Source organism: Canis lupus, chromosome 15 (assembly GCF_003254725.2).
Source record: "Canis lupus dingo isolate Sandy chromosome 15, ASM325472v2, whole genome shotgun sequence".
In the NCBI taxonomy this organism is placed as follows: domain Eukaryota; kingdom Metazoa; phylum Chordata; class Mammalia; order Carnivora; family Canidae; genus Canis; species Canis lupus.
In genome coordinates, this window is record NC_064257.1 from 8,481,642 (window position 1) to 8,508,989 (window position 27,348).

General features: G+C 40.2%; 1 protein-coding gene across 2 annotated transcripts; it reads left to right on the forward strand.

Moving 5' to 3' along the window:
* The first annotated feature begins 268 nt into the window (after nt 1-268).
* Nucleotides 269-26,237, forward strand: SHCBP1 (SHC binding and spindle associated 1). Of its 2 annotated transcripts, XM_025420017.3 has the most exons (13): nt 269-496; nt 3,321-3,488; nt 3,863-3,978; nt 5,421-5,629; nt 8,165-8,257; nt 11,930-12,163; nt 12,254-12,422; nt 12,766-12,886; nt 16,194-16,325; nt 17,002-17,120; nt 22,434-22,520; nt 22,898-23,039; nt 25,040-26,237. In XM_025420017.3, exons 1-13 carry the CDS (start codon nt 412-414, stop codon nt 25,363-25,365), a joined length of 2,001 nt encoding a protein of 666 aa, XP_025275802.3. In that variant the 5' UTR covers nt 269-411; the 3' UTR covers nt 25,366-26,237. The 2 variants fall into 2 exon arrangements, with proteins under 2 accessions (XP_025275802.3, XP_025275803.3); XM_025420018.3 differs by lacking the exon at nt 22,434-22,520.
* Nucleotides 26,238-27,348: the final 1,111 nt, after the last annotated feature.

Here is a 27,348-nt window from a genome sequence, read left to right on the forward strand (position 1 = left end):
AGGTCACCGGCACAACCGAAGGTGACCTTGTGTCAAGTGGCTTAAGGCGATCCCACCGGTGGTGGCAGAAACAAGCCTACACGCTGTGTTCTGATCCCCAGTCCGGTGCCTTCCGTGCTAGGCCGACTTCCCGGCGCGGCTTGCTAGCGTTTCGGAAAACACCCCAAAAACCATGCTCCGGCTCAGCTTCGTGCACGTCGCTCCCAGAGAGTAGAGGACCCGGGGCCTGGCGAGGAGGCGGTCCGCCCGCGCGGTAGGTGGCGCTCTGCGCGGCGTCAGCGGGGCGGGGCTCGCCGGGGCCGCGCCGCGGACGCCTCCCTCTCATTGGCCCGCCGCCTCGGCCCACGGCCCAATGGGAAGCGCCGGCGTCAGCCTGTTACCGGGCGAGGAGACAGCCCGCGGAAATTTGAAATGGCGGACGGGCCGCGGGCCATGGCTGCGCAGCCGGGGCGCCGGGGCCGGGAGGACGCCGAGGAGCCAGTGGCCGCGGAGAGGGGTGAGCCCCGCGGTGGGCCGTGTCGTGGGCCTGGGGCGTGGGTGGGCCTCCCGGCGGCGCGGAGGGGACGTGAGCTCGCGGCGTGGGCGGGCACAGCCCGGCGCGGCCCCCTCCTGCTCCCTCTCGCTTTTTAAAGATTTTACTTATTTATCCATGAGAGACACAGAGAGAGAGACAGAGAGAGGCAGAGACACAGGCGGAGGGAGGAGCAGGCTCCACGCGGGGAGCCCGACGCGGGACTCGAACCCGGGACCCGGGGTCACGCCCTGGGCGGAAGGCGGTGCTGACCGCCGACCCCAGGTGCCCCCCAATCACTGTCAGCTGCGCAGCTTAGAGGCGTTAGAGACACTCCCGTTGTTGTGCAGCTGCCCCCCCCCCCCGTCACTCCCCCTTGTCACCGGGAATGCTACACCTGGCGATGACCCCCAGCCTCCCCTCCCCCACCCCCTGGCCACCGCAGGGCACTTGCCACTCTAGGCCCCTCGGGTCGGTGGCTTCCCGCTGTACTTCTCTTGCTGTGACTGTGTCCTCAGGGCTCATCTGTGGTGTGTGGGGTGTGTGTGTGAGCATTTCCTTCCTTTTTTAAGGCTGAATAATGTTCCTTTGTGTAGATGACACCTTTTGCTTATCCGTTCATCCACTTTAGTGTGTAGATGACACTTGGGATGCTCCTGCCCTTTGCTGCTCTGAACATGGGACGTACAAATGTCTTTTGGAGATCCTGCTTTGTTTTTTCTTTTTTAAGATTTTATTTATTAGAGGGGCGGGCGGTGGGGCAGTCAGAGGGAAAAGCAGATTCCCCACTGAGCAGGGAGCCCGATGCAGGACTCCACCACAATCGGAGCTGAAGGGACACGTTCAACCTCCAGAGCTCCCCAGGCGTCCCATAGTAATTCTATTCTTATATTATTTTTTTAAAATTTTATTTATTCATGAGAAGGGGGGCAGAGACAGAGGCAGAGGCAGAAGGAGAAGCAGGCTCCATGCAGGGAGCCCAACACAGGACTGGATCCAGGGACCCCGGCGTGACACCCTGGGCTGAAGGCAGGTGCTCAACTGCTGAGCCACCCAGGCTGCCCAGTAATTCTATTTTTAAATTTTTGTAAAAATTTATTTATTTATTTATTTATTTATTTATTTATTTATTTATTTATTTATTTATTTATTTATGAGAGAGAGAGAGAGAGAGGGAGGGAGGGAGGGAGGGAGGGAGGCAGAGACACAGGCAGAGGGAGAAGCAGGCTTCATTTAGGGAGCCCGACGTGGGACTCGATCCTGGGTCTCCAGGATCACACCCTGGGCTGAAGACAGCGCTAAACCGCTGAGCCACCCGGGCCACCCATTTTTAAAGTTTTGAGGGACCACCATACTGTTCTCCATTGCCCTGTACCATTTTATTTTATTTTATTATTATTTTTTAAAGATTTATTTATTTATTTATTTATGATAGAGAGAGAGAGCGGCAGAGACACAGGAGGAGGGAGAAGCAAGCTCCATGCCGGGAGCCCGACATGGGACTCGATCCGGGACTCCAGGATCGCGCCCTGGGCCAAAGGCAGGTGCCAAACCGCTGAGCCAGGCAGGGACCCTGCCCTGTACCAGGGTTCTGTTTCTCTACATCGTCACCAAGACTCGTTTCCTTGATATTTTTCTTGTTGTTTTTTGATAATCCCATCCTAACGGGTGTGAGGCAAAAGTAGTATTTCTTTAATAAACATTTATTTATATTATTTAACAGGTACTATTGTGATCATGACCAACAAATTGATTAATCTTAATTTAAGTGAAATAGGCATCTATTTCCATCTTACCTTTATAGGACAGGAAACTGAGGCACAGAGACATTGCCACGCAGCTGGTGAGGTACTGATGTCCTCCGAGGCTCATGTGCATTGGCATTTGTGAGCAGTAGAGCCCTGAGTACCCTGTGGTCACTAGTGGGGCCTGAACAGAGGCAAAGAAGTTGAAGGAAGGAGGGAATACGAGTAGCAGGGGGTGCCAAGGTGGGCTGCGGTGGAGAGAAAGATACCCTCCCTGAAATAAGCTGTGGAGACCATTTTGCCAGCGTAAATGCTATCCTCGGCATTGTTTATTTGGTACTTGTTTTGTCTATTAAGAACATCGTATTATACAGAGTTAGATATGCCCCTGACCAAATCATGCCTCATGAAATGTCAATTACAGCCCAAACCTAATGTGATGAGCATTTTCTAATCTTTTCTCTAGACACAGTCACTGAAATTAGTGAGGAGGAACTTTTAACGAGGTGGCTTTAGTGAAGTAAACCTCATGCATTATTAAGAATCTGTTTATTGGAGGGCCATTGACAGACTCATATTGCAGAAAACAAAGGACGGCTTCACCTCATTTGCGAAGGAATGTAGGATACCAGCTCCTAACTTTAATGCAGCTTTATGGAATTATTTTGGGAAAAAAAATATCTGTAAGATATTGGACCATTATAAGTTGCTAGCTATAGTAAGAATCACGGCTTTATCCTTTAAAGGAGATCTTTAGTGATTGCCAGTGAATCAAAAACAACCCTTTCCCTCTGCCTTCTGAAAAACTTCATAGAACAACAAAGAATTAACCTATGAAAGATTTTAAGTTCTTATTGTTTTGAAGTAGAGCTTGGATTTTGAGGTGTTTTCAAGTTTGGAAAACTGATTTCTCCTGACAATGATAAAGGTAAATAAAGCATCACACCCAAATCCTTGTGTGTATTTTTTTTTAGGAATTTCTAAATGAAAATATGAAATTAGGAGCAGTCTGTAAACACTGAAGTGTCTGGGATGGTTAAGCCTGCTTATTTTCATTCTTTTAGGTCTGTTTCAAGATGAAGATTCATGCAGTGATTGTAGCAATCATGATAAGCCAGGTTCTAATTTACAAAGTTTTGTGCCCGAGGGAAAGACTCATTTCCCAGAAATATTCCAGACAAGTCAACTTTTGTTCTACGAGCGATTCAGAGCTTATCAAGATTACATTTTAGGTGAGTACGGTCTTGGGTTTTTTTTTTTTTTTTTTCTTTTTCTTTTTCTTTTATCTTTTCAGTTTACAAGTAGATTGTCTCCGTCTCCCAGACTGCCAGTTGGTTCTGGGAAAGTGGATTTATGAACTTTTCTCTGCTTTATGCAGTCTCAATTTTTTTTTAAAGATTTTATTTATTTATTCATTCATGAGAGACACACAGAGAGAGGCAGAGACACAGGCAGAGGGAGAAGCAGGCTCCATGCAGGGAGCCCAACGTGGGACTGGATCCTGGGACCCCGGGGTCACACCCTGGGCGGAAGGTGGCGCTAAACCGCTGAGCCACCTGGGCCACCCTACAGTCTCCATTCTTAACTGTGTTTAATTTGTTTGTAGCTGACTGCAAGGCCTCTGAAGTAAGAGAATTCACAGCTGAGTTCTTGGAGAAGGTCCTTGAACCATCTGGATGGCAGGCAGTCTGGCACACTAACGTGTTCGAGGTGCTGGTTGAGGTAAATTTAATTCCATTGTTAAAGACATTTGGCTCTAGCTAAAAGCACTTTCCTTCAGACTTACAGCCAAAGTGCTTATTTTTAATTAAAGTTTATGAGCTGATTGAAAATAACATGTTTTTCACATCTAATTGTCATGGTGTCTGAAGTGTTCCACGAATTTTAAAGGTGGCCAAGGAGGAGCTAACAGGGAATTGAGGTGGTTAAACTTTCAGTGTCCTTTGACAGGCAGAAGTGGATTATAAACCTATGAGGTGGAGGAGGTATTTGAGACCATTTAAAAAATAAAGAGGCCTCATTATGAAGTCAATGTAGAAAGTTCAGTTAATTTTTTACCTTCTTAGTTGTAGCCCATTAAGTAGCTCAAACCAAGCAAGACTTTTAAAACTGGCTTATTTCTTGCCTAACAAATTTGTAGGTACTTGGTTAATTTCTTGATAATGTGTCGCATTGTCAAAAGTAAAAACAATCTTATTTTTCACCTGACTGGGACTTTTACAGTAAATTTGCACTCTAATTACAGCTGTGAATTTTTCTCAGTGTTAACTGGACCACAAAAAACCCCAGTTAATCTAAAATGTTAAGCCAGGGAGTGAGAATACAAGTTGTTGCTACAGCTCCTTTACAAAATGGCATCATTTACTGCAGTGATTATGGGCGAGGCAGTGGGTGGCAGCTGTTCCTGGTGGCTTAAATTTTTTATTATGTTACTATCTTTGGTGGCAGTAAAGTCCTATTAATTTTGTTGCCATAGTGTCGTCAGTGCCCCAGTCGTCCTGTCCACGTGCAACCCCCCACCTCCACCCTGACCTATTCCCTAAAAGTTGTCTAAGTCATGGACTTAAATGTGTCCTACCCCTGCTTAACACCTCTAATGCATTGCATTTACCGAAGCCCTGATGTTGGCTTCGTGGTTTCTCATTGTCTAGAGAACATAAAGTCCAAGCTCCTTCCAATGTCCTTTCTGTCCTGATCTCTCTGCCCTTTTCTCTCACTTCATCTCCTGCTGCCCCTCCCCTGCCCATTTCTTTCTTTTGATTCCAGTAAGAAATATTGCCTGTCTGCTGCTCCAGCAGCCAATCTTTTCTCTGCCACAGGGCCTTTTCACCTTCTTGCTCTTCAGATGGCTGCTTCTCTTTCATCCCGTACATCCCAGCTAAGAAGTGACTTCGCCAGATCATCCCAGCAAAACCAGACCACCACCCCTCTGGTTATACTTTGTCACATGCTCAATACTGTCTTGTCTTGTTTGTTTGTCTCTTCAGTTACAATGTAAGCTCCATTTGGGTAAGAGCCAGGCCCTTCTTGTTTATTTTTTATATAATGGAAGAAGGCTCCCTGTTGCCATTACATACTTAAAAAAAAAAAAAAAATCAGGCTGTAGTGTTTTGTGTGTATCTTAATTTTGATTTCCATGTAAGTCACATTATTTTAATTTTCAGGTCACAGATGTGGACTTTGCAGCCTTGAAGGCAGTGGTGAGGCTTGCCGACCCATACCTCTGTGAATCTCAAGTGAGCTCTTTTACCTTGGAGTGTATGAATGAGCTCCTCGATCTGAAGGAACATCGGTTGCCCCTGCAGGAGCTGTGGGTGGTATTTGATGATTCTGGAGTATTTGACCAGACAGCCCTTGCAATTGAACATGTCAGGTAGGAAGAGAGGAGAAGGAGAGTTGATGAAAATAACCTCATGGCCAGAAATGTCAGATGAAGGGCAGTAATTCTGGTCTGCGTTATGTACCCAGATTTAAAACTCACACTGTAAAGCTGGTCATTGCAATATTTTAAAATATTCAAAGATAGAGAATTTTTTTTTTTTTAAGATTTGATTTATTTATTCTTCTTCTCTGATTTCATCTTGCTTTCCCTCTCAGTCACATTATAGTTGTTTGATCCTTCTCATCTCTTAACACACTCTCCTTCCAGCTTCTTGGTCATCCTGGCCTGCTCTTCCTTTCCTCCTCAAAACTTAAAATGTTGGAGTTACCCAGGATCCATCTGAGGCTATCTACCCTTCTCTCTCTTTAATCAGCCTTGGAAGCACATTAGAATCACCTGGGAATTGTTTTTATAGGTGTAGTCTAATACATGAAAAAGGATGATAGGATCAGAATATCAGTATTTTATAACCTGTAATAAATAAAATAAAGGTTCTAGGCGATGGTCATGATTAGCTGATTAAAAACTCATGGTAAACTTTGTAGTAGATGCATCAGGCAGGCTGACAACACCTGAATCCCCTGGTCATTCTTAACCTCATCATCAGAAGAGATGACCAGGTGTCATATACTTCCTGATTGGAAGTACATTGTGTCCCCCTTTAAGTATCCTTGCCAAAAAAATCTTCCCTACAGCTGACCAAGTCTTTAGATCTTACTATCTGTTTACCAGAAATAAAAGAAACAGATGCGATCAGTAAAATTCAGAGTATGGAAAACTCAATAAATTGCAAGGAGACATCAGGCTTCCTGCATGGAGCCTGCTTCTCTCTGCCTCTTTGTGTGTGTGTGTGTGTGTGTCTCATGAATAGATAAATAAAATCTTAAAAAAAAAAAAAACAAAAAACAGGGGGGGATCCCTGGGTGGCTGAGTGGTTGGGGCCTTCAGCCCAGGGCATGATCCTGGGTTCCCGGGATCAAGTCCTATATCAGGCTCCCTGCATGGAGCCTGCTTCTTCCTCTCCCTGTGTCTCTGCCTCTCTCTCTCTGTCTCTCATGAATAAATAAATAAAATCTTAAAAAAAAAAAATAAATTCAGGGAGAAAAGGAGAGGGGATAATCTTTAGAATAAAAGTAATTTAATTAAGTACAATTGGATACCTATTTGAAAAGCCAATGATAAAACAATAGCAATAATATCAGAAGGGACAAACAGGGTAAATTCAACACTAACTGGATATTTGGATAGGAAAGAATTATAACGTTTTCTTAGTATAAAGATTTATTTTAGAGTTACACATTAAAATGTGTGAATGATGTTATATGTTTGACATTTGCTTTAAAGTAATCTGGTGTGCAGATGGTGGGGCTGGGGAGCAGAGAAGTAAATGGGTTAGGGTAGAGATGAAGTAAGATTGCCTGTGTGTTGATAATTGTTGAACCTGGGTGATACATACATGGTATTCATGATACTATTTGCTCTTGTATATGTTTGAGATTTTCCATAATAAAAATTTGTTAAATCACTTGAGGAGGTTTAAAAAATATGGATTCTGTATCTGATATCCTCCCCGCTCCCGATTCTGATTTATTGGTCTGGAATAGGTTTGAAAACTAGTTTTTGAAAGCTTCTGAGGGGACTCTAACATGCAGCCAAGGTTGAGAACATTTAATGCCATCAATATGCCGACAACTCTCAGATTTATATCTTTAGCCCTGACCTTTCTGGTGAGCTCTGGGCTTGTTTATTCATCTTCCCTCTTGACGTCATCCACTTGGAGGTCAGATAGGCATCTCAATTCACACGTGGAGAAAACAACTCTGTTTTCAACCCAAATCTGTTTCTCTCCCAATCTTTTCTATATTAAGAAATGGCACCACCATCCAACCAATTACAGATGGTCAGTAAACAGTTCTTATTTTATTTTTTTGTTTTATTTTATTTTAATTTATTTATGTGTGTGTGTGTGAGAGAGAGAGAGCATGAACTGGGGATAGGGGCAGGCAGAGGGAGAGGGAGAAGCAGACTCCTACTCAGTCAACCTGGGGCTGGATCCTAGGATTCCAGGATCATGACCTGAACCAAGGGCAGATGCTCAACCAACTGAGCCACTCAGGTGCCCTAATAAATAGTTCTAATTAAATAAAGGTCATAATGGAACCAATATTATAGAAAAACTACTTTAGGGGCACTCAGATCATGATCCCGTGGTCCTGGGATTGAGTCCCAAGTTGGGCTCCCTGCTTAGCAGGCAGTATGCTTCTCCCTGTTTCTGCCACTCCCCCTGCTGTGCTCTCTCTCATTCTCACTCTGTCAAATAAATAAATAAAATCTTAAAAACAAAAACAAAAAGCTTTAGCCAATCCAAAGAAGTTCTATTGACTCATAACTATCAAGCCTAGCATTTATGCATCATTCTCTATTGTGGCTAATAAGGTTGTTTTGATTTACTCTTTAGCTTGCACCTCTCCAAATCCCTAACGCTGAGCCAGTGATTGAATTTGAATGATATGAATTTCCTTTTAGGTTTTTCTATCAAAATATTTGGAGGAGCTGGGATGAAGAAGAGGAGGATGAGTATGATTATTTTGTCAGATGTGTTGAACCTCGATTGAGATTGTAAGTTATTTATTAGTGACCTTGTACATGTTGGAAAAATAGCTACCCATGGTTTAATTTTACCTGTTTGGTGTATACATACTCCAGGGGCCCGCCCACACATAGAGCAAGCCATCATACAAATAGTTTAACCCATTGACAAGTTATTAAATGAAACTTGTGCAGGTGCCAAGAAGCCTACTTTTAGTTTAAGTAGTCTGCTGAGTCTAACAGCAGAGTTCAGGGACATTGAAGTTAAAGAGTTCACTGGTTTATAAATAAATAAAACTAGTTGAGCTAACATGTTTAAAAAAAACAAAAATCCTGTGTTAAATTCAAAGACAATTGTTTGAAAGATAGTGAAATTAGTGGAATTATACAAGACTTGTATACAATTATACAAGACTTCTTTTGCTTTATTTTTTAAAAATAAATAAAATACTTTAGAAAATAAAGTACTTTAGAGTACTTTAGAAAATATTTGGCTTTATTCTAAGTTCCTACAGCAAAACACCTGGTTAAACAGAATTATTTGAGGATGTACAGAATTATTTGAGGATGTTTTTGTCAAGTTCTTTTTTTTTTTTTTTTTTTTTAAGATTTTATCCACTTATTCATGAGAGACAGAGAGACAGAGAGAGAGAAGCAGAGACACAGGCCAAGGGAGAAGCAGGCTCCATGCAGGGAGCCCGACTCGGGATTCGATCCCAGGTCTCCAGGATCACGCCCTGAGCCGAAGGCGGATGCTCAGCTGTTGAGCCACCCGGGCGTCCCTGTTTTGTCAAGTTCTTGTCCCTTAAGTCTTATTTGACAAATGAATGAAAATGCTAAGCAGTTAATATCGGTGATGCATAAAAATTTCCGGAATAGGGAAACACATTCTTCTAATTTGTCAGATTATTTTATTTATTTATTTTATTTTATTTTATTTTATTATTTTTTAAATATTTATGTATGTATGTATGATAGACACACACACACAGAGAGAGAGAGAGAGAGAGGCAGAGACACAGGCAGAGGGAGAAGCAGGCTCCATGCCGGGAGCCCGACACGGGACTCGATCCTGGGACTCCAGGACCACACCCTGGGCCAAAGGCAGGTGCCAAACCGCTGAGCCACCCAGAGATCCCCTAATTTGTCAGATTTTAATAGGGAAAAATGCTTACATTACAAAAAGCCTAACTTAGCCATGCAGCCCAAGCACTGATTTTGTTAAATGTGGCATTCACATTTCCACGAGATGGAACTCTAAGACCAGGCAATTTTCCATGTATTCATGAGTGGTAATTTAAAGGCAGTGCTTCAATAAGAATAAAATTAGAACTTGCACTAAAAAAAATAAAAGAAAAATTGTAGAAGGTAATGTTTCTTTTCCCTATGTGAAGGATGATTTGGTTACATAAGATAAGGCAGTGATCCTTTACATTTTATGGAACCCAATTAGATTTAGTAAGTTTCTCTTAGTTTATATAGTAAATAATAAGTAAAAAATATGTGAGAAGTCTGTTTAGTGGTTCTACCTGATTTAGAATCATGTATAATTTCTGTTTAACCTTTCCAAGTTTTCCATCGTGCATTCCTATTTTCCCATAGTGTGTTCTATAAAATGCCAGAATTTCAAAAAGCTTGCATATCTTCTAGTTTAGGTTTTGATTGGAGTGAAATGTAATGGTAGGTGACTGTTGTGTATCTAGCAAATTTGATCTTGGAAAGGACTGTATTCTGACTTGACAGCTTTACATGTTCAAACAACAAATGATTTACATACACTGGCAGATGGGAAGGCATAAGGGAGTAATTGTTTTCAGTTGCGGAGAAGAAGCTATGGTACTCGATGGGGAAACTGGAATGTTATCAAATGTAGGGCAGACTCTTTATAAAAGGTCTCTGGGCAAAGATAGGAAGTAGTGTTATCAACAGGCAGGATTTAAAGGGAATCAAACCATATTGTCTTAATTTGGGAAGTAAATGTTTTTCCTTTTTAATGCAAGACGCTGTGCATCAAAGCTTATGGGTCTGAGACACAGATGTTGGTTCATGGCTTCCAAACCACAAAGTGTCACTTTAATGAGAAGAAATAAGCGGATTGGCATGGATATTGGAAATGCTAAGAAACTCATTTTAAAATTTGAGTCTTAAAAATAAATAAATAAATAAATAAATAAAATAAAATAAAATTTGAGTCTTAATCTTCATAACTTAATAGACCTGATCAAGCAGTCAGTGCAATTTTTTCTTTGCAAAGTGGATTTCTAGAATATCTTTAAAAGAGCATGGGTTAACCAAAGCTGACAAAATCCATGCTTTTCAAGCTTCACCTAATTCATTTACTTGAAAAGTGGAAAAAATGTATTTTTAATTCATTTTAAATACTGTTTGAATGTTAACTGTGATTTCTTGTAAATTTGTTTAGGATGTGGTTCTGTTTTTTTCCCCCCATCTTATTTAGAGCATGACTAAGTTAAAAAAACATCATCTAAGGCAATAGTTTTCAACCTTGACTGCACATTAGAATCCCCAAGGAACTTTAAAAAAACTTCTCTACTTCTAGAGACCAATTTAATTGGTCTGAATGGGGACCTGAGCATTTGTATTTTTAAAAGCTCCCAGTGATTCTAATATGCAGCCAAGGTTGGAAAACTCTGGCTTCAGGCCTAGCTAATATGCATACTTTTAACTGAGAAATAAGGCAATTATTGTAAAACTATATATGGGTAATGACAATAATATTGCAGTTTATTTTCAAATCCATTAATTTCACGTCCATTAACTTGATTGTACTACATTCATAAATTATTGCATCTAGAAATGCTTTTTGTTCTATGTATTTGAGAGGGTATATAAACTAATAAGTTGTAAGTGCCAATAAGGTTGTCTGGTACTTGTTTTAATCACTCTCTAGGAATGGCAGCTTTATGTTTTTTTTCTGAGAATCTCAAAGGCTTATGTTTTTGAAACATACTGTAATAATCTTCCTAAGGGAATATGCAGCATAATTTTGTGCTGTAGTGCTTTAAATGTGAGGAAGGACTAGAGCCAGTGATTGAATCATTAAAAATTTTGATTCTATAAATATGGTAATCTGCAACAATGTTATGAAACTATTGGGATACTTCCCTCCTCCCCTACCCCTACACCTCCAGTTTGCTCTCTGACATCTGCTTATGATTAAGATTTTGAATCTAATATATGAGAAAATAATTTTTCATTAAATAATGATTACAAATGGTAAAAAGTGAACTTTCAGTGTTTCTAAAGCATACATGCTTGGATCTGTGCAACTTCCCAAAGCAAGAAAAGTTAGTGACCTTAATGAAGTGATCCTTAAAACTTTCAATAGCTTCCACTTATAATAGAGTTCTATTCAGAAAGACGTTACGTGTATCTGAGTTGTGTAAGATAAAACGCTTTTCTTCCTGGTCTTTGAGGACTAAATGGGCTGTTTCAATGATAGGAAAATGTGTCAGAGGGATCCCTGGGTGGCGCAGCGGTTTGGTGCCTGCCTTTGGCCCAGGGCGCGATCCTGGAGACCCGGGATCGAATCCCACATTGGGCTCCCGGTGCATGGAGCCTGCTTCTCCCTCTGCCTCTCTCTCTCTCTGTGACTATCATAAATAAATAAAAATTAAAAAAAAAAAAAAAGGAAAATGTGTCAGAAAGTCAGTGGATTTCAATTTGCTTTTAAACTTTCAGGCATTATGACATCCTTGAAGACCGAGTTCCTTCAGGACTTATTGTGGATTACCACAATCTGTTGTCCCAGTGTGAGGAGAGTTACAGGAAATTTTTAAATCTGAGAAGCAGTTTGTCAAATTGTAACTCTGATTCCGAGCAGGAAAACATCTCCATGGTTGAAGGGTTAAAATTGTATTCAGAGATTGAACAGTTGAAACAAAAGCTAAAACTCATTGAGAATCCTTTGTTGAGGTATGTGTGTCTTTGTTTTTCTTAGTTAGTTGGCATCTTTTCTAACCAGCTATCTTACTAAGAACTGATTGGTCTTTTGGTTTCTCTAAGATACGTGTTTGGTTATCAGAAGAATTCAAATATCCAAGCAAAGGGCATTCGTCCAAATGGTCAGAAGGTCATGCATGTGGTCTCCTCCACCATGATGACTGGTCTGCTGCGGTCTCTGCTCAGGGACAGGCTTTCTCAGGAGCTTTGTAAGGAGGAAACAGAAATTCAGGTAAAAGTAATTTTTTGCCCACGTGGCTTTTTTTCTTCTACTTCACTCCAGGTTTTCCTGAATTCCACAGAGTGTTTACAGGAGCTTACAGAGTTGTTTTGTGTGTGTGTGTGTGTGTGTGTGTGTGTGTGTGTGTGTGTGATGGGTAGTAGTGAGAACTTTGCCTTTTATCAGCATTAGTAACTTAACAAGTGTGGGTTGGGTTCAGTGCAGTAGCTGAGGAGATACTTAAGTAAGCAGTTTTGGCTGCCTTTATAAAGTGAACATGAGGGTAGGGTACCTGGAGTGATACGTAGGTTGCCTTTTGGGGGGTGTATATTTGCAATCTGTTGTTGTTTTCTAGTTCCATAGCGATCCATTGTCTGCTATAAATGCCTGCTATGAAGGTGACACTGTGATTGTTTGCCCTGGCCATTACATGGTGCATGGCACGTTTGCCATTGCTGACTCCATTGATTTGGAAGGTGAGTCTGGAATATCATGAGACCAAAGTCTCTTGCATGATACACTTAAGAAAAAATAGTAAGTCACTGATCTTTTTGAAGCTCCAAGAATATGATTTAATCCATTTGATTTCAAATGAGTTGCCTTAAAATATTAAGAGTATTTAAAGTGTTTGGGGATTGACTCAGTGTTTGAGCAACTTGTTGGGAAGACAACATACACAAAGACAAAAAAGACCATTTAGGAAGAAGTATATTTTCTAGATTGTAGGTTTATGGGGAGGAAATCTCATTTCTAGAATAAAAAGTTTTCCTAGCAGTATTTTTTTAGAGTTTAGTATTTTTTATTTCCTGTCTACTCTTATTTCTTATATGTTACAGACATATTGATGCATGTATTTTTTGTTTTAAGTTTAACATATTTTTTCATAGGTATAGGTCCAACTTGAAAGTGGACCAAGAATCTTTATCTTATTAATTCTTTAAAAGCTTGCTGGGTGACTCAGTTGGTTGAGGGTCCAACTCTTGGTTTTGGCTCAGGTCATGATCTCAGGGTCTTGGGATCAAGTCCAGCTATGGGCTTCATGCTCTGTGAAGATTCTGCTTCTCTCCCTTAGCTCTTCCCCCAACTCATGCTCTCACTCTCTCTCTAGGGAAAAAATAAATGAAGCTTGCTGAATGTTAATTCTACACTTTGTATCTTGACCAAAGTGTACTTTCGAGAATATTAATATCAAAAGATTCTATTAAAAATAACTTTTTAACAGTCATATCCTATTGTACATTTTAAGTGTTTCCTAAATTTAGGTTACTTTACAATGGTTCATCTTGGTCCTGTGTATTTCCATAACATGTCAAATTTAGATGCACCTGTTCAACTATTTACCAAAAGAGCTTTAAGTTAGCAATAAAGCTTGTAATGCAAAAAATCCTTTATCATTTTGGGGCTTGTGCAGCTGGTCACAAACTGCTTAAGCTATGTTCTTTACCTTGTCAAAACTTCTTAATGGAAGCAAGGCTGGGAGTTTAATTTCCTTCTGTTCACTAGTACATCACCTCACCCCCTTTTTTGTTTTATGTATGTAATTTTTGTTCTTTCTCCTTTCCAATATTTGATATATAATAGATGTGTGTGTGTATAACATATCTGGAGGATAAATCACAGCAATAAAAATACTATTTTTTGGCATACTGAAAATAGCATTGATATTATAGATTGTGTGGTGGGTAAGAGATCTTCCTAGATTGGTAAAGATATTAATAATGAAATTGCAAAAGTGTAATAAATAACCATATAGAATTCTGATAGTTAAGTGTACAGATAACTAGATTTACTGCCAGAGGGCATTTCTGAGAATTTGGGAAATCCTATGGTATCTCTAGTGTGAATTTATGGAGTACTTGTTCATGAGTAATGTAAAAGGTTTTATTATAGCTTGTCTGATCTATAGCTAATGCTTATCACAAGAGATGTAATTGAGTATGTACTGTGTGTGGAGCGTTGACAGTAGTTGTAGGGTTTTACTTTCTTGTTTAGAATATATATTCACTTAAGTGATGTTTTTTTGTTTTAAACTACTAAGAATATGTAGCTTGTTTATGTAATAATCTGTTTTTTTTTCTCGGTATGACAATTATTTTTAAATTTTTTTGATGAGGGCAGCCTGGGTGGTTCAGCGGTTTAGCGCTGCCTTCAGCCCAGGCCGTGATCCTGGGGTCCTGGGATTGAGTCCCGCATCGGGCTCCCTACATGGAGCCTGTTTCTCCCTTTGCCTGGGTCTCTGCCTCTCTCTTTGTGTCTCTCATGAATAAATAAATAAATAAAATCTTTAAAAAAATAATTTTTTGATGATAAAAAACAATAGTTATTGTAGGAAATGTTCCAACTATAGACAGACACACAAAAAAAATCAAGAAAAAATAAATACATATAATCCAATCGTCCAGAGTCCACCACTGGCAGCATTCCTGGGTGTGGGGTCACCTTGCACTCTCCTCCAGTGCTCCTGAAGTCTTGTCTGTGTCTTTTGTGTTTTTTTTTTTTCTTAAGATGTTATTTATTTACTCATGAGACACACAGAGAGAGGCAGAGACACAGGCAGAGGGAAAAGCAGGCTCTCTGTGGGGAGCTGATGCGGAACTTGATCCCGGGACCCGGGCATCATGACCAGAGCCAAAGGCAAATGCTCAACCACTGAGCCACCAGGTGCCCCATGTCTGTGTCCTTTGAGTACAGAAAAACTTCACTGGTTTTGCCTTTAATGTAGTGATTGCTTTCATTTACTCATGCAAACAGTCTTCGACAAGAGTTATTTCTTACAGCTTTGTCTATTGGTTTTATTTTATGATGAGAGTCAGGCAACTTTGCTAGTTTTCTGATACTCCAGTTTTTTGTAAGCCCATTAAGAGGTCTGGCCTATATTATTAGTTTGGGATTTGTAGAGATCCAATGTTTTTTATTGGTTCACAAGGTAGACCTATTTTTTCAATAACAAATTGTTTTAAGTCAGTTTGTCAGATTCTTTTTTTTTTTAATTTTTTTTTTTTTTTTTTTTTTATGATAGTCACAGAGAGAGAGAGAGGCAGAGACACAGTCAGAGGGAGAAGCAGGCTCCATGCACCGGGAGCCCGATGTGGGATTCGATCCCGGGTCTCCAGGATCGCGCCCCGGGCCAAAGGCAGGCGCCAAACCGCTGCGCCACCCAGGGATCCCAGTTTGTCAGATTCTATGTCAATCTATTTAAGAGAATACTAAAATTAGGAAATCTTGAGAAATGCTTAGGCTTTTTCAAACCAAATTTATATTAGAATAATAGAATTTTAGAGTTGGGAAAAAATTTACAAGTGTTAAATGCTTTAAAGTTTTTTTTTTTTTTTAAGATTTTATTTATTTATTCATGAGAGACAGAGAGAGACAGAGACATAGGCAGAGGGAGAAGCAGGCTCCCTGCAGGGAGCCCGAAGTGGGACTCAATCCCAGGACCCCAGGATCACACCCTGAGCCAAAGGCAGAGATGTTCAACCACTGAGCCACCCAGGTGTCCCTATATAGCATTTTTGTAAGCAAATTTAGTGCTGAGCTGGTCTGAGATGGTTGATAGGATAGAGTTCCTGATAACAGGGGCAGATTGAGGTGTGGTTATTATTTAAAATTGTATAGCCTGGTTTAAATTAAACAAGATATGTGAGGTAGATTTTATTTAAATGCAACTTGGTTGACTGGTCTCATGTCATTTGGGGCCATTTGAAATAGAGAGATCTATTATAGTAACTTTATGTTTAAACATTTCCCCTCACCCATCTTAAATACTCTTGTTCTCTTCCTTAGGATATGGTCTACCAGATGATATTGTGATAGAAAAGAGGGGCAAAGGAGATACTTTTGTGGACTGTACAGGTGTGGATATTAAAATCTCAGGCATAAAATTTATTCAGCATGATGCTGTAGAAGGAATCTTGAGTAAGTATCTGAATATTTCCTGTGTTATTTTGTTCCAGGCTTTGAGAGAAAACTTTACTTTTCCTAGAAGATGCAATTCAATAAACCACTCTTGAGTATATGGAAGGCTGATTATTTATGTACATAACATGATGACTTAGGAAGCTTATTCTGAAGTAGAAAATAGTTCAGCCTATTGAAAATTTGTTACTTTATTTTTTATTTGTTTTAAAGATTTTATTTATTTATTCATGAGAGACACAGAGAAAGAGGCAGAGACATAGGCAGAGGGAGAACCAGGCTCCCTGTGGGAAGCCCGATGTGGGACTCGATCCCAGGACCCCGGGATCACGCCCTGAGCTGAAGGCAGATGCTCAACTGCTGAGCCACCCAGGCGTCCCTGTATTGCCATTCTTAAATTGGGTCTCCTTTTCTTCTCCCAAGATCTCATGAAAGTTACTTTCTGATACTTTTTTGGAAAATTGCTCTTTAACTTGATTTTGCATATCTGAGATCATTTCATTCGGTTTTAAGAATGCTGCTTTTACATGTTAGTCATTGTTTTGTAAATTGTGAGTTTGTAATTCCAGTAACAAAGTTTAAATGGTAGCTAGAGAAATATTTAGTATTAGAGCTGACATTTCTAATATTGGAAAACACATTACTTGAAGCATTTGATTGCATGTTTTCATCCTAGTCATCCACCGTGGTAAGACCACGTTGGAAAACTGTGTGCTGCAGTGTGAAACTACCGGAGTCACAGTGCGAACGTCAGCAGAATTTTTAATGAAGAACTCAGATTTATATGGTGCCAAGGTAGGATAATCTCTTATCCTTTGGGGAAGTAGTTTAGGTTTAAGTTCTTTTTGTTTTTTTGTTTTGTTTTGTTTTTTTAAAAGATTTTATTTATTCATGAGAATACACAGAGAGGAGAGAGAGAAGCAGAGACACAGGCAGAGGGAGAAGCAGGCTCCATGCAGGGAGCCCAATGTGGGACTCGATCCCAGGTCTCCAGGATCACACCCTGGGCTGAAGGCGGCGCTAAACCGCTGAGCCACCGGCGCTGCCCTAGGTTTAAGTTCTAAATAAGTAAACAAAATGTGGGACCAAGATGTAAATGCATACTCCTGTTCTCTTTCTTCAAAGAAGTTCAGACACTTTTATGTACTAAGCCGGATGTAGTTATATAAGGAAGAGAAATAAGAAATCTCAGTTTCTCTGTGATAACTTTGAGAAATTTAGACCCTTCACATTTGTTGACTTTATAAATGGATTTTGTAGCAATTGAAGCTCAGTTGCTTTTTTTTAAATTAGACTATTTATTTTGAGAGAATTGCTGAGATAACATGCTGTTGTAAGCAGTAGAACAGAGAGATCCTGTATGTGTGTTCTGTACTAGTTGTAACATCCTGTAAAACTGTAGTACAACAGCACAGCCAGATAGTCCATTCAGTCAAGTTGAGTATTACCATCACTTCAAGGTTCCCTGCATGTTGCCTTTTGACAGCGACAGCCACTTGCTTCTCCGTCACACCTCTTCTTTAATCACTGGCAAACCCTAGTCTTGTCTCCATTTCTGTTATTTCATCGTCCCAAGAACGTTATGTAAATGTAAATCATCATAACCTTCTGAGGTTGGCTTTTTTTACTTAGCACAGTTCTCTGGAGCTTCACCCAAGTTGTAGGTACCAAGTGTTTCTTCTTTTTTTATTGCTATTTACTATACTATTTATAGTATTCCAGCATATGGTTGTTGCACAGTTTGTTTAACTGTTCACCTGTTGAAGGATATCTGAGTTGTTTTCAAGTTTTGGCTGTTGTAAATAAAGCTACAGCCAACATTTGTGTACAGGTTACTATGGGAAACGTTTTCATTTCTCTGGAGTAAATGCCCAGGAGTGCAATTGTAGATCATGTGGCAACTGCATGTTTACTTTTTTTTTTTTAAAGACGTGGCCAGGGATCCCTGGGTGGTGCAGCGGTTTGGCGCCTGCCTTTGGCCCAGGGCGCGATCCTGGAGACCCAGGATCGAATCCCACGTCGGGCTCCTGGTGCATGGAGCCTGCTTCTCTCTCTGCCTGTGTCTCTGCCTCTCTCTCTCTCTCTCTCTCTCTGTGACTATCATAAATAAATAAAAATTAAAAAAAAAAAAAAAAAAGACGTGGCCAGGGCAGCCTGGGTGGCTCAGTGGTTTAGCGCCACCTTCAGCCCAGGGCGTGATCCTGGGGACCTGGGATCGAGTCCCGCGTCAGGCTCCTTGCATGGAGCCTGCTTCTCCCTCTGCCTGTCTCTCTCTCACTCTCTCACGAATAAGTGAATAAAATCTTTAAAAAAAAAAAAGTTAAAATTAAAAAAAAAAAAGACATGGCCAAACTGTTTTCTAGAGTAGTTACATCATTTTACATTCCCATCAGCGGATGTTTGAGTGATACAGTTTCTCTATATCTTCCCCAGCATTTGATATTTTTACTGTTCTAATTTTAGCCATTCTGTTAGGTGTGTGGTTTTAATTTGCATTTACCTAGTGGTTAATGATGTGGAACATTTTTTCATATGCTTACTTGCCATCCTTCTCTTCAGTGAAATGTCTATTCATGACTTCTGACCATTTTCTTTTCTTTTTTTTTTTTTTTTTTTAATTTTTTTATTTATTTATGATAGTCACACAGAGAGAGAGAGAGACAGACAGACAGACAGACATAGGCAGAGGGAGAAGCAGGCTCCACGCACCAAGAGCCCGACGTGGGATTCGATCCAGGGTCTCCAGGATCGCGCCCTGGGCCAAAGGCAGGCGCTAAACCGCTGCGCCACCCAGGGATCCCTCTGACCATTTTCTAATTGGATTATTTGTTCTTTTTTACTGTAGAGTTTTGAGAGTTCTTTTTATATTCTAGATACTAGTCCTCTGGTGGGTATTTGCTTTGCATACAGTTTTTGTTTTGTTTTTTTCTCTATCCTGAGAGTGTATACACCTGTGAGGCAGGCAGGGAGGGACGGGAGAGAGAGAATCCTAAGCAGGCCTCCTATCCAGCTCAGAGCCCCAAGATCATGCTCAACCGACTGAACCACCCGGGTGCCCCTGCAGATTTTTATGCTAGTCTATAGCTTGTCTTTTCATTTTATTCACATGGGCTTTTATAGAACAGAGCTTTAATTTATGATGAAGCCTAATTTATTGGATTTTTCCATTTATGGTTAGTGCTTTTGGTGTTAAGTGTAAGGAACTCTATGCCCAGCCTTAGGTCGCAAGGATTTTCTCTTATTCTTTTCTCCTAAAAATTTTATGGTTTACGTTTTACATGTAAGTCATGATCCGTTTTTGAGTAAATTTTGGTATAAATGTGAATTTTAGGTTAAGGTTTATTTATTTGCCCATAGATGTCCATTTGTAACCACACCATTTCTTAAAAAGGCTGTCATTCCTCCAATAAATTCGTTTTGCACTTTTGTCAAAAATCATCTGGGAAATTTGTGTGGGGATTTCTGTTTCTGTGTTCCCTTCTCCTAATGTGTGGACCTGTCCCTCCACCAACACCTGCTACTGTAAGTCTTGAAATCTGATAGTGATTCCTCCCACTTTGTCTTTTCCAAAATTGTTTCAGCTATTCTAATTCCTTTGCCTTTCAATATATATGTTTTAGAAAAATATTGTCTCTTTCTACAAAAAGTCTGAGATTTTGATAAGAATTTTTGTAAACCTGTATATCAATTTGGAGAGGATAGACACCGTTGTTTTGTTTTGTTTTAAGATTTTATTTATTCAAAAAAAAAAAAGATTTTATTTATTCATGAGAGACACAGAGAGAGGCAGAGACACAGGCAGAGGGAGAAGCAGCCTCCCTGCGGGGAGCCCGACACGGGACTCAAGCCTGGGTCTCCAGGATCAGGACCTGGGCCAGAGGCGGCGCTGAACCGCTGAGCCACCCGGGCTGCCCTTTTTTTTTTTTTAAAGATTTTACTTATTTATTCATGAGAGACACAGAAAGAGAGAGGCAGAAACACAAGCAGAGAGAGAAGCAGGCTCCATGCAGGGAGCCTGATGTGGGACTCAATCCTGGGACTCCAGGACCACGCCCTGGGCCAAAGGCAGTGCTAAACCGCTGAGCCACCCAGGGATCCCCCTATTCACTTTTTTTTTTAGTGCATTTTTTGTCTTTTGTTCAGATTGGGTAGTTTCTATTCTTCTATCTTCCCAGTTTACTGATTCTTTGCTCTGTCTTTTCCTTTCTGCTGGTGAGCCCATCCATGGAGCTTTTTATTTCTGTCATTTTTGAGCTCTGAAATTTCCATTTGGTCCTTTATATTTTCTGTTACTTTGCTGAGCCTTTCTGTTAATTTGTGTGCCTTTCATTTTTCATTTAAGTATGTTCATAATTGCTCATTAAAGCATTTTTATCATGGCTGCTTTAAAATCCTTGTCGGCTAATTCTAACATCTGACAGTTGGTCTTGGCATCTGTTGACAGTTTGACATCTTTCTGGCTCTTGGTTTGGCAAGAGATTTTCACCTGAAACCTGGATATTTTGTGGTATTATGAGAGCCTGGATCTTCTGTTTTAACTTCGGTGACACCAGTACAGGAAGGGTTGAGGTGGAGGGTACTGCCTCGTTACTGAGAGGTGCAGGGAGGGAGAAGTCCGGGTTCCCCATTTAGCTTCCATTGACACCCAGTTTGAATGGGGGAGCTCTTTGTTACTGCTGGGAGGGGGTAGAAATTCTGATTTCTTACATGATTTCCCTGATGCCACGGCCCAAGGCAGTGGCCTTGTTACACTGGGCAGTGGTGAAAGGCCAGGCTTCCTGCCAGGCCTGCTCTGGTACCACCCTAGTGGGGAGGAGCAGTAGCACTTTGACTGTCGGGTGGGAGTGCTGGCGCTTTGGCTGGTGGCTTCCTACTTGGCCTTCTCTGACACCACCCCACGGGGAGAGTTGCGGTGCCTGGTGATAGTCTTGAGAAGGATGTTTATGTTCTCCTTTCGGCATTTGCCAGCATGTGTGGGGACGGTCCACTGTTTTTATCTGTGGTGTTTGGCTGGCATAGAGCTATAATTGTCTGAAAGTTTTCTGACTTTCCAGGTTGCCTGGTTCTTTGGCTAGAGAGAGCAGGCTTTTCAGGAGGCTTCTGGTCTGTGTCTGGTGTTCGTGGATTGCCAGCTTCTTCAGCCTCAAGTCTGGGGAAGAAAGCCCAATTAGCAGATCTTTTTACCTAATGGAGAGTTAGATTGGTGTGTAGTGGGTCATCTGGGCATATATGTTCTCCTATCCCTAAAAGGGATATAATAATAAATTTTTCTCATGGCATACTCTCAACATACATACAGTAAATGTGTTATAAATGGTTAATAGCAGTGTTTCTTCATGTATGATATTATATATGAAATTATTCCGAAAATGATTTCTTAAATAACTAGAGGTTTGAATAAATTATTTTTACTTCCCAAAGTGCTTAGTATAACTTCAGTAAATAAATGATTCCTGTTATTGTTACTTCTTAATTGATACCATGTAGTCCCAAGGAATAATGTGAAAGAATTGTTCCATGCATGGATCTTTCTGGTTACTTTGTATAAATGATACACTTGAATTGGCTGCTAATTTTAACATGTGTGTAGTAGTGGAGGCCATTAATTCTTTAGCTCATACTGATTTTTAAGTTATGTTGAGATGTTTTAAAACTGATGGGTTTTAAAAAATATCAGGTCTATTTTCTATCCTTATATTACAATATTTTACTAGACTCAAATACTGTTCTCCAGCTAATTGAGTATCTCAGAGAAGATGTTCATTTTAAATAATTGCAAAATTGTTAAATACTTTGTTCTTTTTCTTTGGCAGGATCAGAAAACTGACTTGTCCAGAATGAAAGGGAGTGGGACAGTAATCAAGTGTTGATAATCTTAGCCAGTGTTTTGTGTGTATATCTGTGAATCATTTTTGAAAGTGATAAATGATAGAGAATTTGCTGGAAATGGAGCAAATGGAAATGTTGATTAGAAATATCTAACAAAGCTTTCTGTAAAATACTTTGTATTTGCACTATGTTAAGGTTTAAGAAGTGATTGTAATAAGCCTTCTCTTGTAGTCTTGTCTTTAAAAAACTGATTGTAACACCTTAAAACATAACTTGTAGGGTGCTGGTATAGAAATCTATCCAGGGAGTAAGTGCACCTTAAGTGACAATGGGATCCATCACTGCAAGGAAGGGATACTCATTAAGGTGAGTGCTCCTGCTAAAACACCCTCTTTCCAAAAGTTAGTTAGAATGGTTTCATACAAGAAATAATTGTGTTTCATTAAATTCTCATGTTGAGTTCTATTGTTTTCTGGTTTTGAAAGCACAAGCAGTATATACATCTTAATAATCATCTTGATATCAATAGTTGGTGATGTTCTTTTGTGAGAATATGTTGCTGCCTATAGATCTGCAGAAATGACAGAGGAATGCTATGTCACTCAGCTTGGACTGCACTACCACTTATTAATAAGCATAGCCTTCTCCTTTATTTTTAGAATAGCCGGGAAAAAGTGAGATTTTAAAAATCAGGTGGTGTTGAATGTGACAGTTCCTTAAAACATTTGTTTTCAATGTCACAGGACTTCTTAGATGAGCATTATGACATTCCCAAAATATCCATGGTGAATAATGTCATACATAATAATGAAGGTTATGGTGTTGTCTTGGTGAAACCTACAATCTTCTCTGACCTGCAGGAAAATGTCCAAGATGAAACCGAAGGTATGCTGTATTTAGTGATTTTTAAAAATAAAAACTGGATCTAGTTTGCTTTATTTCAACATTGAACTCTGATTAAGGATCCAAGTCTTCCTTTCCTTTAACAAAGATAACTGGCATATGCTTGGACTTGGGGTTGAAGAAGCTTGGGAAAGCTATAACATTGCAGACTCCCAGGGTGAAAGAAACTTTCAAGGTCAACTAGTTCACCTATTGCTTCTAAACCTTGGTGTGTGGTTGTAATAAGAATATTATTTGGTCCTGTAGTTCCCTTCTTTTTTTTATTTTTTATTTTTTTATTTTTATTTATTTATTTTTTTTTTATGATAGTCACAGAGAGAGAGAGAGGCAGAGACATAGGCAGAGGGAGAAGCAGGCTCCATGCATCGGGAGCCCGATGTGGGATTCGATCCCGGATCTCCAGGATCGTGCCCTGGGCCAAAGGCAGGCGCCAAACCGCTGTGCCACCCAGGGATCCCGTGTAGTTCCCTTCTTATCATGCTTGGCTTTCTGTATATTTATAGAATAAAGCTGGACATATGATGGCAATGGTAGCTCCTGCTGGCGTTTGTTAAGGGTGGAGGCAGAGAAGTGCGTGTGCCAGTCTGCATTTGCTGGAGGGGATCGTGAAGTTTGTTTCTATTTTTTATTGGCAGAAGTAAATGCCTCCCTGTCAACTGTCTTTCTATGGCAGCAAAGCTGAGTTAAATCGTTAGGAAATTCATGACTTTCAAGCCATGACCCAGATTACTATGAAATCTCAGTCAGAGAGGGATTAAGCATTGGCATGGGTGAGGAAAGTAGTCCTCATCATCCTCAAGACCCACTCTAGTTATCTGTGAGTTCTTTTCTTCACACAGTTCTGTAGTTAGACGTCCAAATGGGCTTGTCTGCATTATGTACTTAGGGTCTCACAAGGGTGAACACAGAGGTGAGTGGGCTTTTGTCTGAGAGTTCTGGGGGGAAGGTCGGCTTCTGAACTCATTCATATCATTGGCAGAACTCATTTGCTTGGGCAGCCCCAGTGGCTCAGCGGTTTAGCGCCTGCCTTCAGCCCAGGGCGCGATCCTGGAGACCCAGGATCGAGTTCCACATCGGGCTCCCGGTGCATGGAGCCTGCTTCTCCCTCTGCCTGTGTCTCTGCCTCTCTGTGTGTGTGTGTGTGTGTGTGTGTGTGTGTGTGTGTGTGTGTCTCATGAATGAATAAATAAAATCTTAAAAAAAAAAAAAGAATTCATTTGCTTGAGGTCATAGGAATGAGGTCTCCATTTTTTGGCTATATTGGCTGGGGATTGTCCTCAGTTTCTAGAGGCCAGGCTTGGCCTATAACCCTCTGTATCTCCAACTTTCCTCAAGAGAACCTCCCTCAAGGCAAATGTTGCTCATGCTTCAAATCTCTCTCACATTATGAATTTCTTCATGCTTTCTTTTCCTTCTTTTAAAGAGCCCCTATGACTGGATTAGGGACACCTAATTATCTTCTTCAAGTCAGCTGCTTAGTAACCTTAATGACATGTGCAAAATCATTTTGCCATTTAGCAGTCATGAAGGTAGCACCAGGGGTTGGGCGTTGCAGGAACCATCTAGAATTCTACCCCAGATACCTACTCACTGAGAATGCTGGCATCAGCTGCTGGAGTGGAGTTCCTTTAGGAAGAGTGGCACTGTCTTATTAATCTTTGCATCTAGCCCCTAAAGCCATGCGTAGTAGGTAGTAAATACTCAGGAAAGGTCTGTTAAGTGAAGGAGATTCTAGGGTAAAAAGAGAAAAGAATTCAAAATTGGTAATCCTTTTGAAAGGAGAGTCAGAAAGCTTTGGTACAAAGAGGAAAACGACTACTCGTTGAGCTACTTACAGCAAAGAGTTTGTAGAATCTACTCAGATGATGGCAGGAATCCTTGGCAGAAAAAACTTGAAAGCTCTCACAGAATATAGAAATATATATTTTTTTGTGGAGTTATTTTGTACATTTAACCTTATTTATTATAATTTATTTCTCCAGAAAATAGAGCACTTAAAGTTCCAACAAGTGAAGAGGCAGATACAGCAGAAAGGATAGATTTAGAGGAGCTGATTCAGTGTGCAACTGGCAAAATGGAGCTTTATGCAAGATCCAGCCTTTCTGAGCAAGTTGAAGGCAACTGTGAAATTGTGAATGAACTAGTTGCTGCCTCCACACAGAAGGGCCAGATGAAGAAGAAAAGGTTGAGTGAACTGGGGATCACGCAAGCTGACGACAAGTTAATGTCACAGGAGATGTTTGTTTCAATTGTGGGGAACCAGTTTAAGTGGAATGGGAAAGGGAGTTTTGGCACATTTCTTTTCTGACCACCATGATGTAAATAGATAGAAAAATAGTGGATTTTGCACATGCTGCCCTAAGAGTCACTGCTGCTAGTGGTAGTTTGCTTCATGTCTGTATTTCACATTTGATATATTTGATTGGGTGTGAGTGAAATGACATCTATTTCTGTCTGCAGGTGTTGCACAAGAGACATTTCCTCTGTATAAGGAAGGTCATAAAAACATATAAAATAGAAATATAAAATAGAAAATGAAGATTTCTTATCTGGAAAGTCTTGCTTTCTCAAACACATCCTTCTGTCGTATTATTAAGCCTATCAGTAACTTTCTAGTATAAATACACTTTAACCTAGCACTTCGGACACGAGGAAGACAGAGAATACAAGATGAGTGCACAGAAATGCAATAGGTGTCAAATGTGCAGTGTTCTTACACTTGTCTTTTTCTCCCAATTAACAGCAAGTCTGATTTCCATGCTGCATTTGCATAATACTTGTCTTAAAATAAAAGCTTTTATGATTGGGAGGTTATCTGTGTAATCAGACTTATTGAGAATCTGAGTGTGATGCATTTTTATGTTGAACTATGTAATCATCAAAACAGTAATAGATAGCATGGCAGGTTTGAAACATGAGATGTGTTATTCAGAGCCAGTGCATAAGTAGAGCATTTTCACTGTTGCTGAATATGAATGATTAAAAAGAAGTTTTTTTTTTTTCGCCATAACAGTATTCTGATCAAATTTCAAGTATCTTAGACAAAGTGATTACTTTTACAACCTATATCAGCTCTGTGTTCTTGAATATCATATTGTAAAGCACAGCTTTTAAAATATTTATATTTTTAAAAAGTGTATGTGTCATTACTGATTAAAATTAAAATGATGAAATAAAAAATTGAATCTTGTTATATTTTTTCCAGATGCATTATGGGCCATAGCATATGTGTAGCATATGTAGCATGTGTGGTCCTTTGGAATGCGCACAAAGTTTATCCTTTTAGTGTTTTTTTTTTTTTTAATGTTTCAGAAAGAGTATTAAGGTTGGGGATCCCTGGGTGGCTCAGCAGTTTAGCACCTGCCTTTGACCCAGGGCGCGATCTTGGAGTCCCAGGACCGAGTCCCACGTCGGGCTCCTGGCATGGAGCCTGCTTCTCCCTCCTCCTGTGTCTCTGCCTCTTTCTCTCTCTCTCTCTATGTCTATGATGAATAAATAAAGAAATCTTTTAAAAAAAGGAAGAGAGTATTAAGGTTTTTCTTCAGTGTGGTTGGTTCTTAAATTGCATAATACTAAATGTGGAAGAATTTATGTTGGATATCTTGTCTGACTATTGAAAGGCATTTTTCTTTTACTCTTTTAAATCCTGTTGCAGAAGAAATGCTAATTCTGCATTAGTTGGAGCCAAATACTGATTTAAAAACCATTTATTCAACTTTAAAAAAAGTCAAATTGGTTTTCCAATCAAATTTCCACTTTATCTTGGAGTTTAGATTTCATATATTGGAACTGGCTGGAGTGAGTGTCAAGAGAATGACAAGTAGCAAGGTAAGTTAATACCTTCTTTATTCCTTTTTATAGCAGGATAGTTTTTATTTTATTTTATTTTTGAAAGATTTTATTTATTCATGAGAGACAGAGGCAGGGACACAGGCAGAGGGAGAAGCAGGCTCCATGCAGGGAGCCGATGGGTGACTCGATCTTGGGACTCCAGGATCACATCCTGGGCCGAAGGAAGACCTCAACCACTGAGCCATCTAGGCGTCCTGCATGATAGTTTTTAGATTTCATTTCTATCTTAGTTTAAATTTAAACTTACATTAATTTTTATTCTCTGTGTTATTAGTATGCCTAATGCATTCTCGTCTAAGTTATGTAGAGTACATTTGGCTCAGTTGTGAAGATGACTTAGTACAGGGGATAGGGAGAGAGTTCTGGAAGGGTGTGGATTTGACGTTTGAGGTGGAAACACTGACATGGAAGAAGGGCTGTCTTCAGTGTTGATTGAATT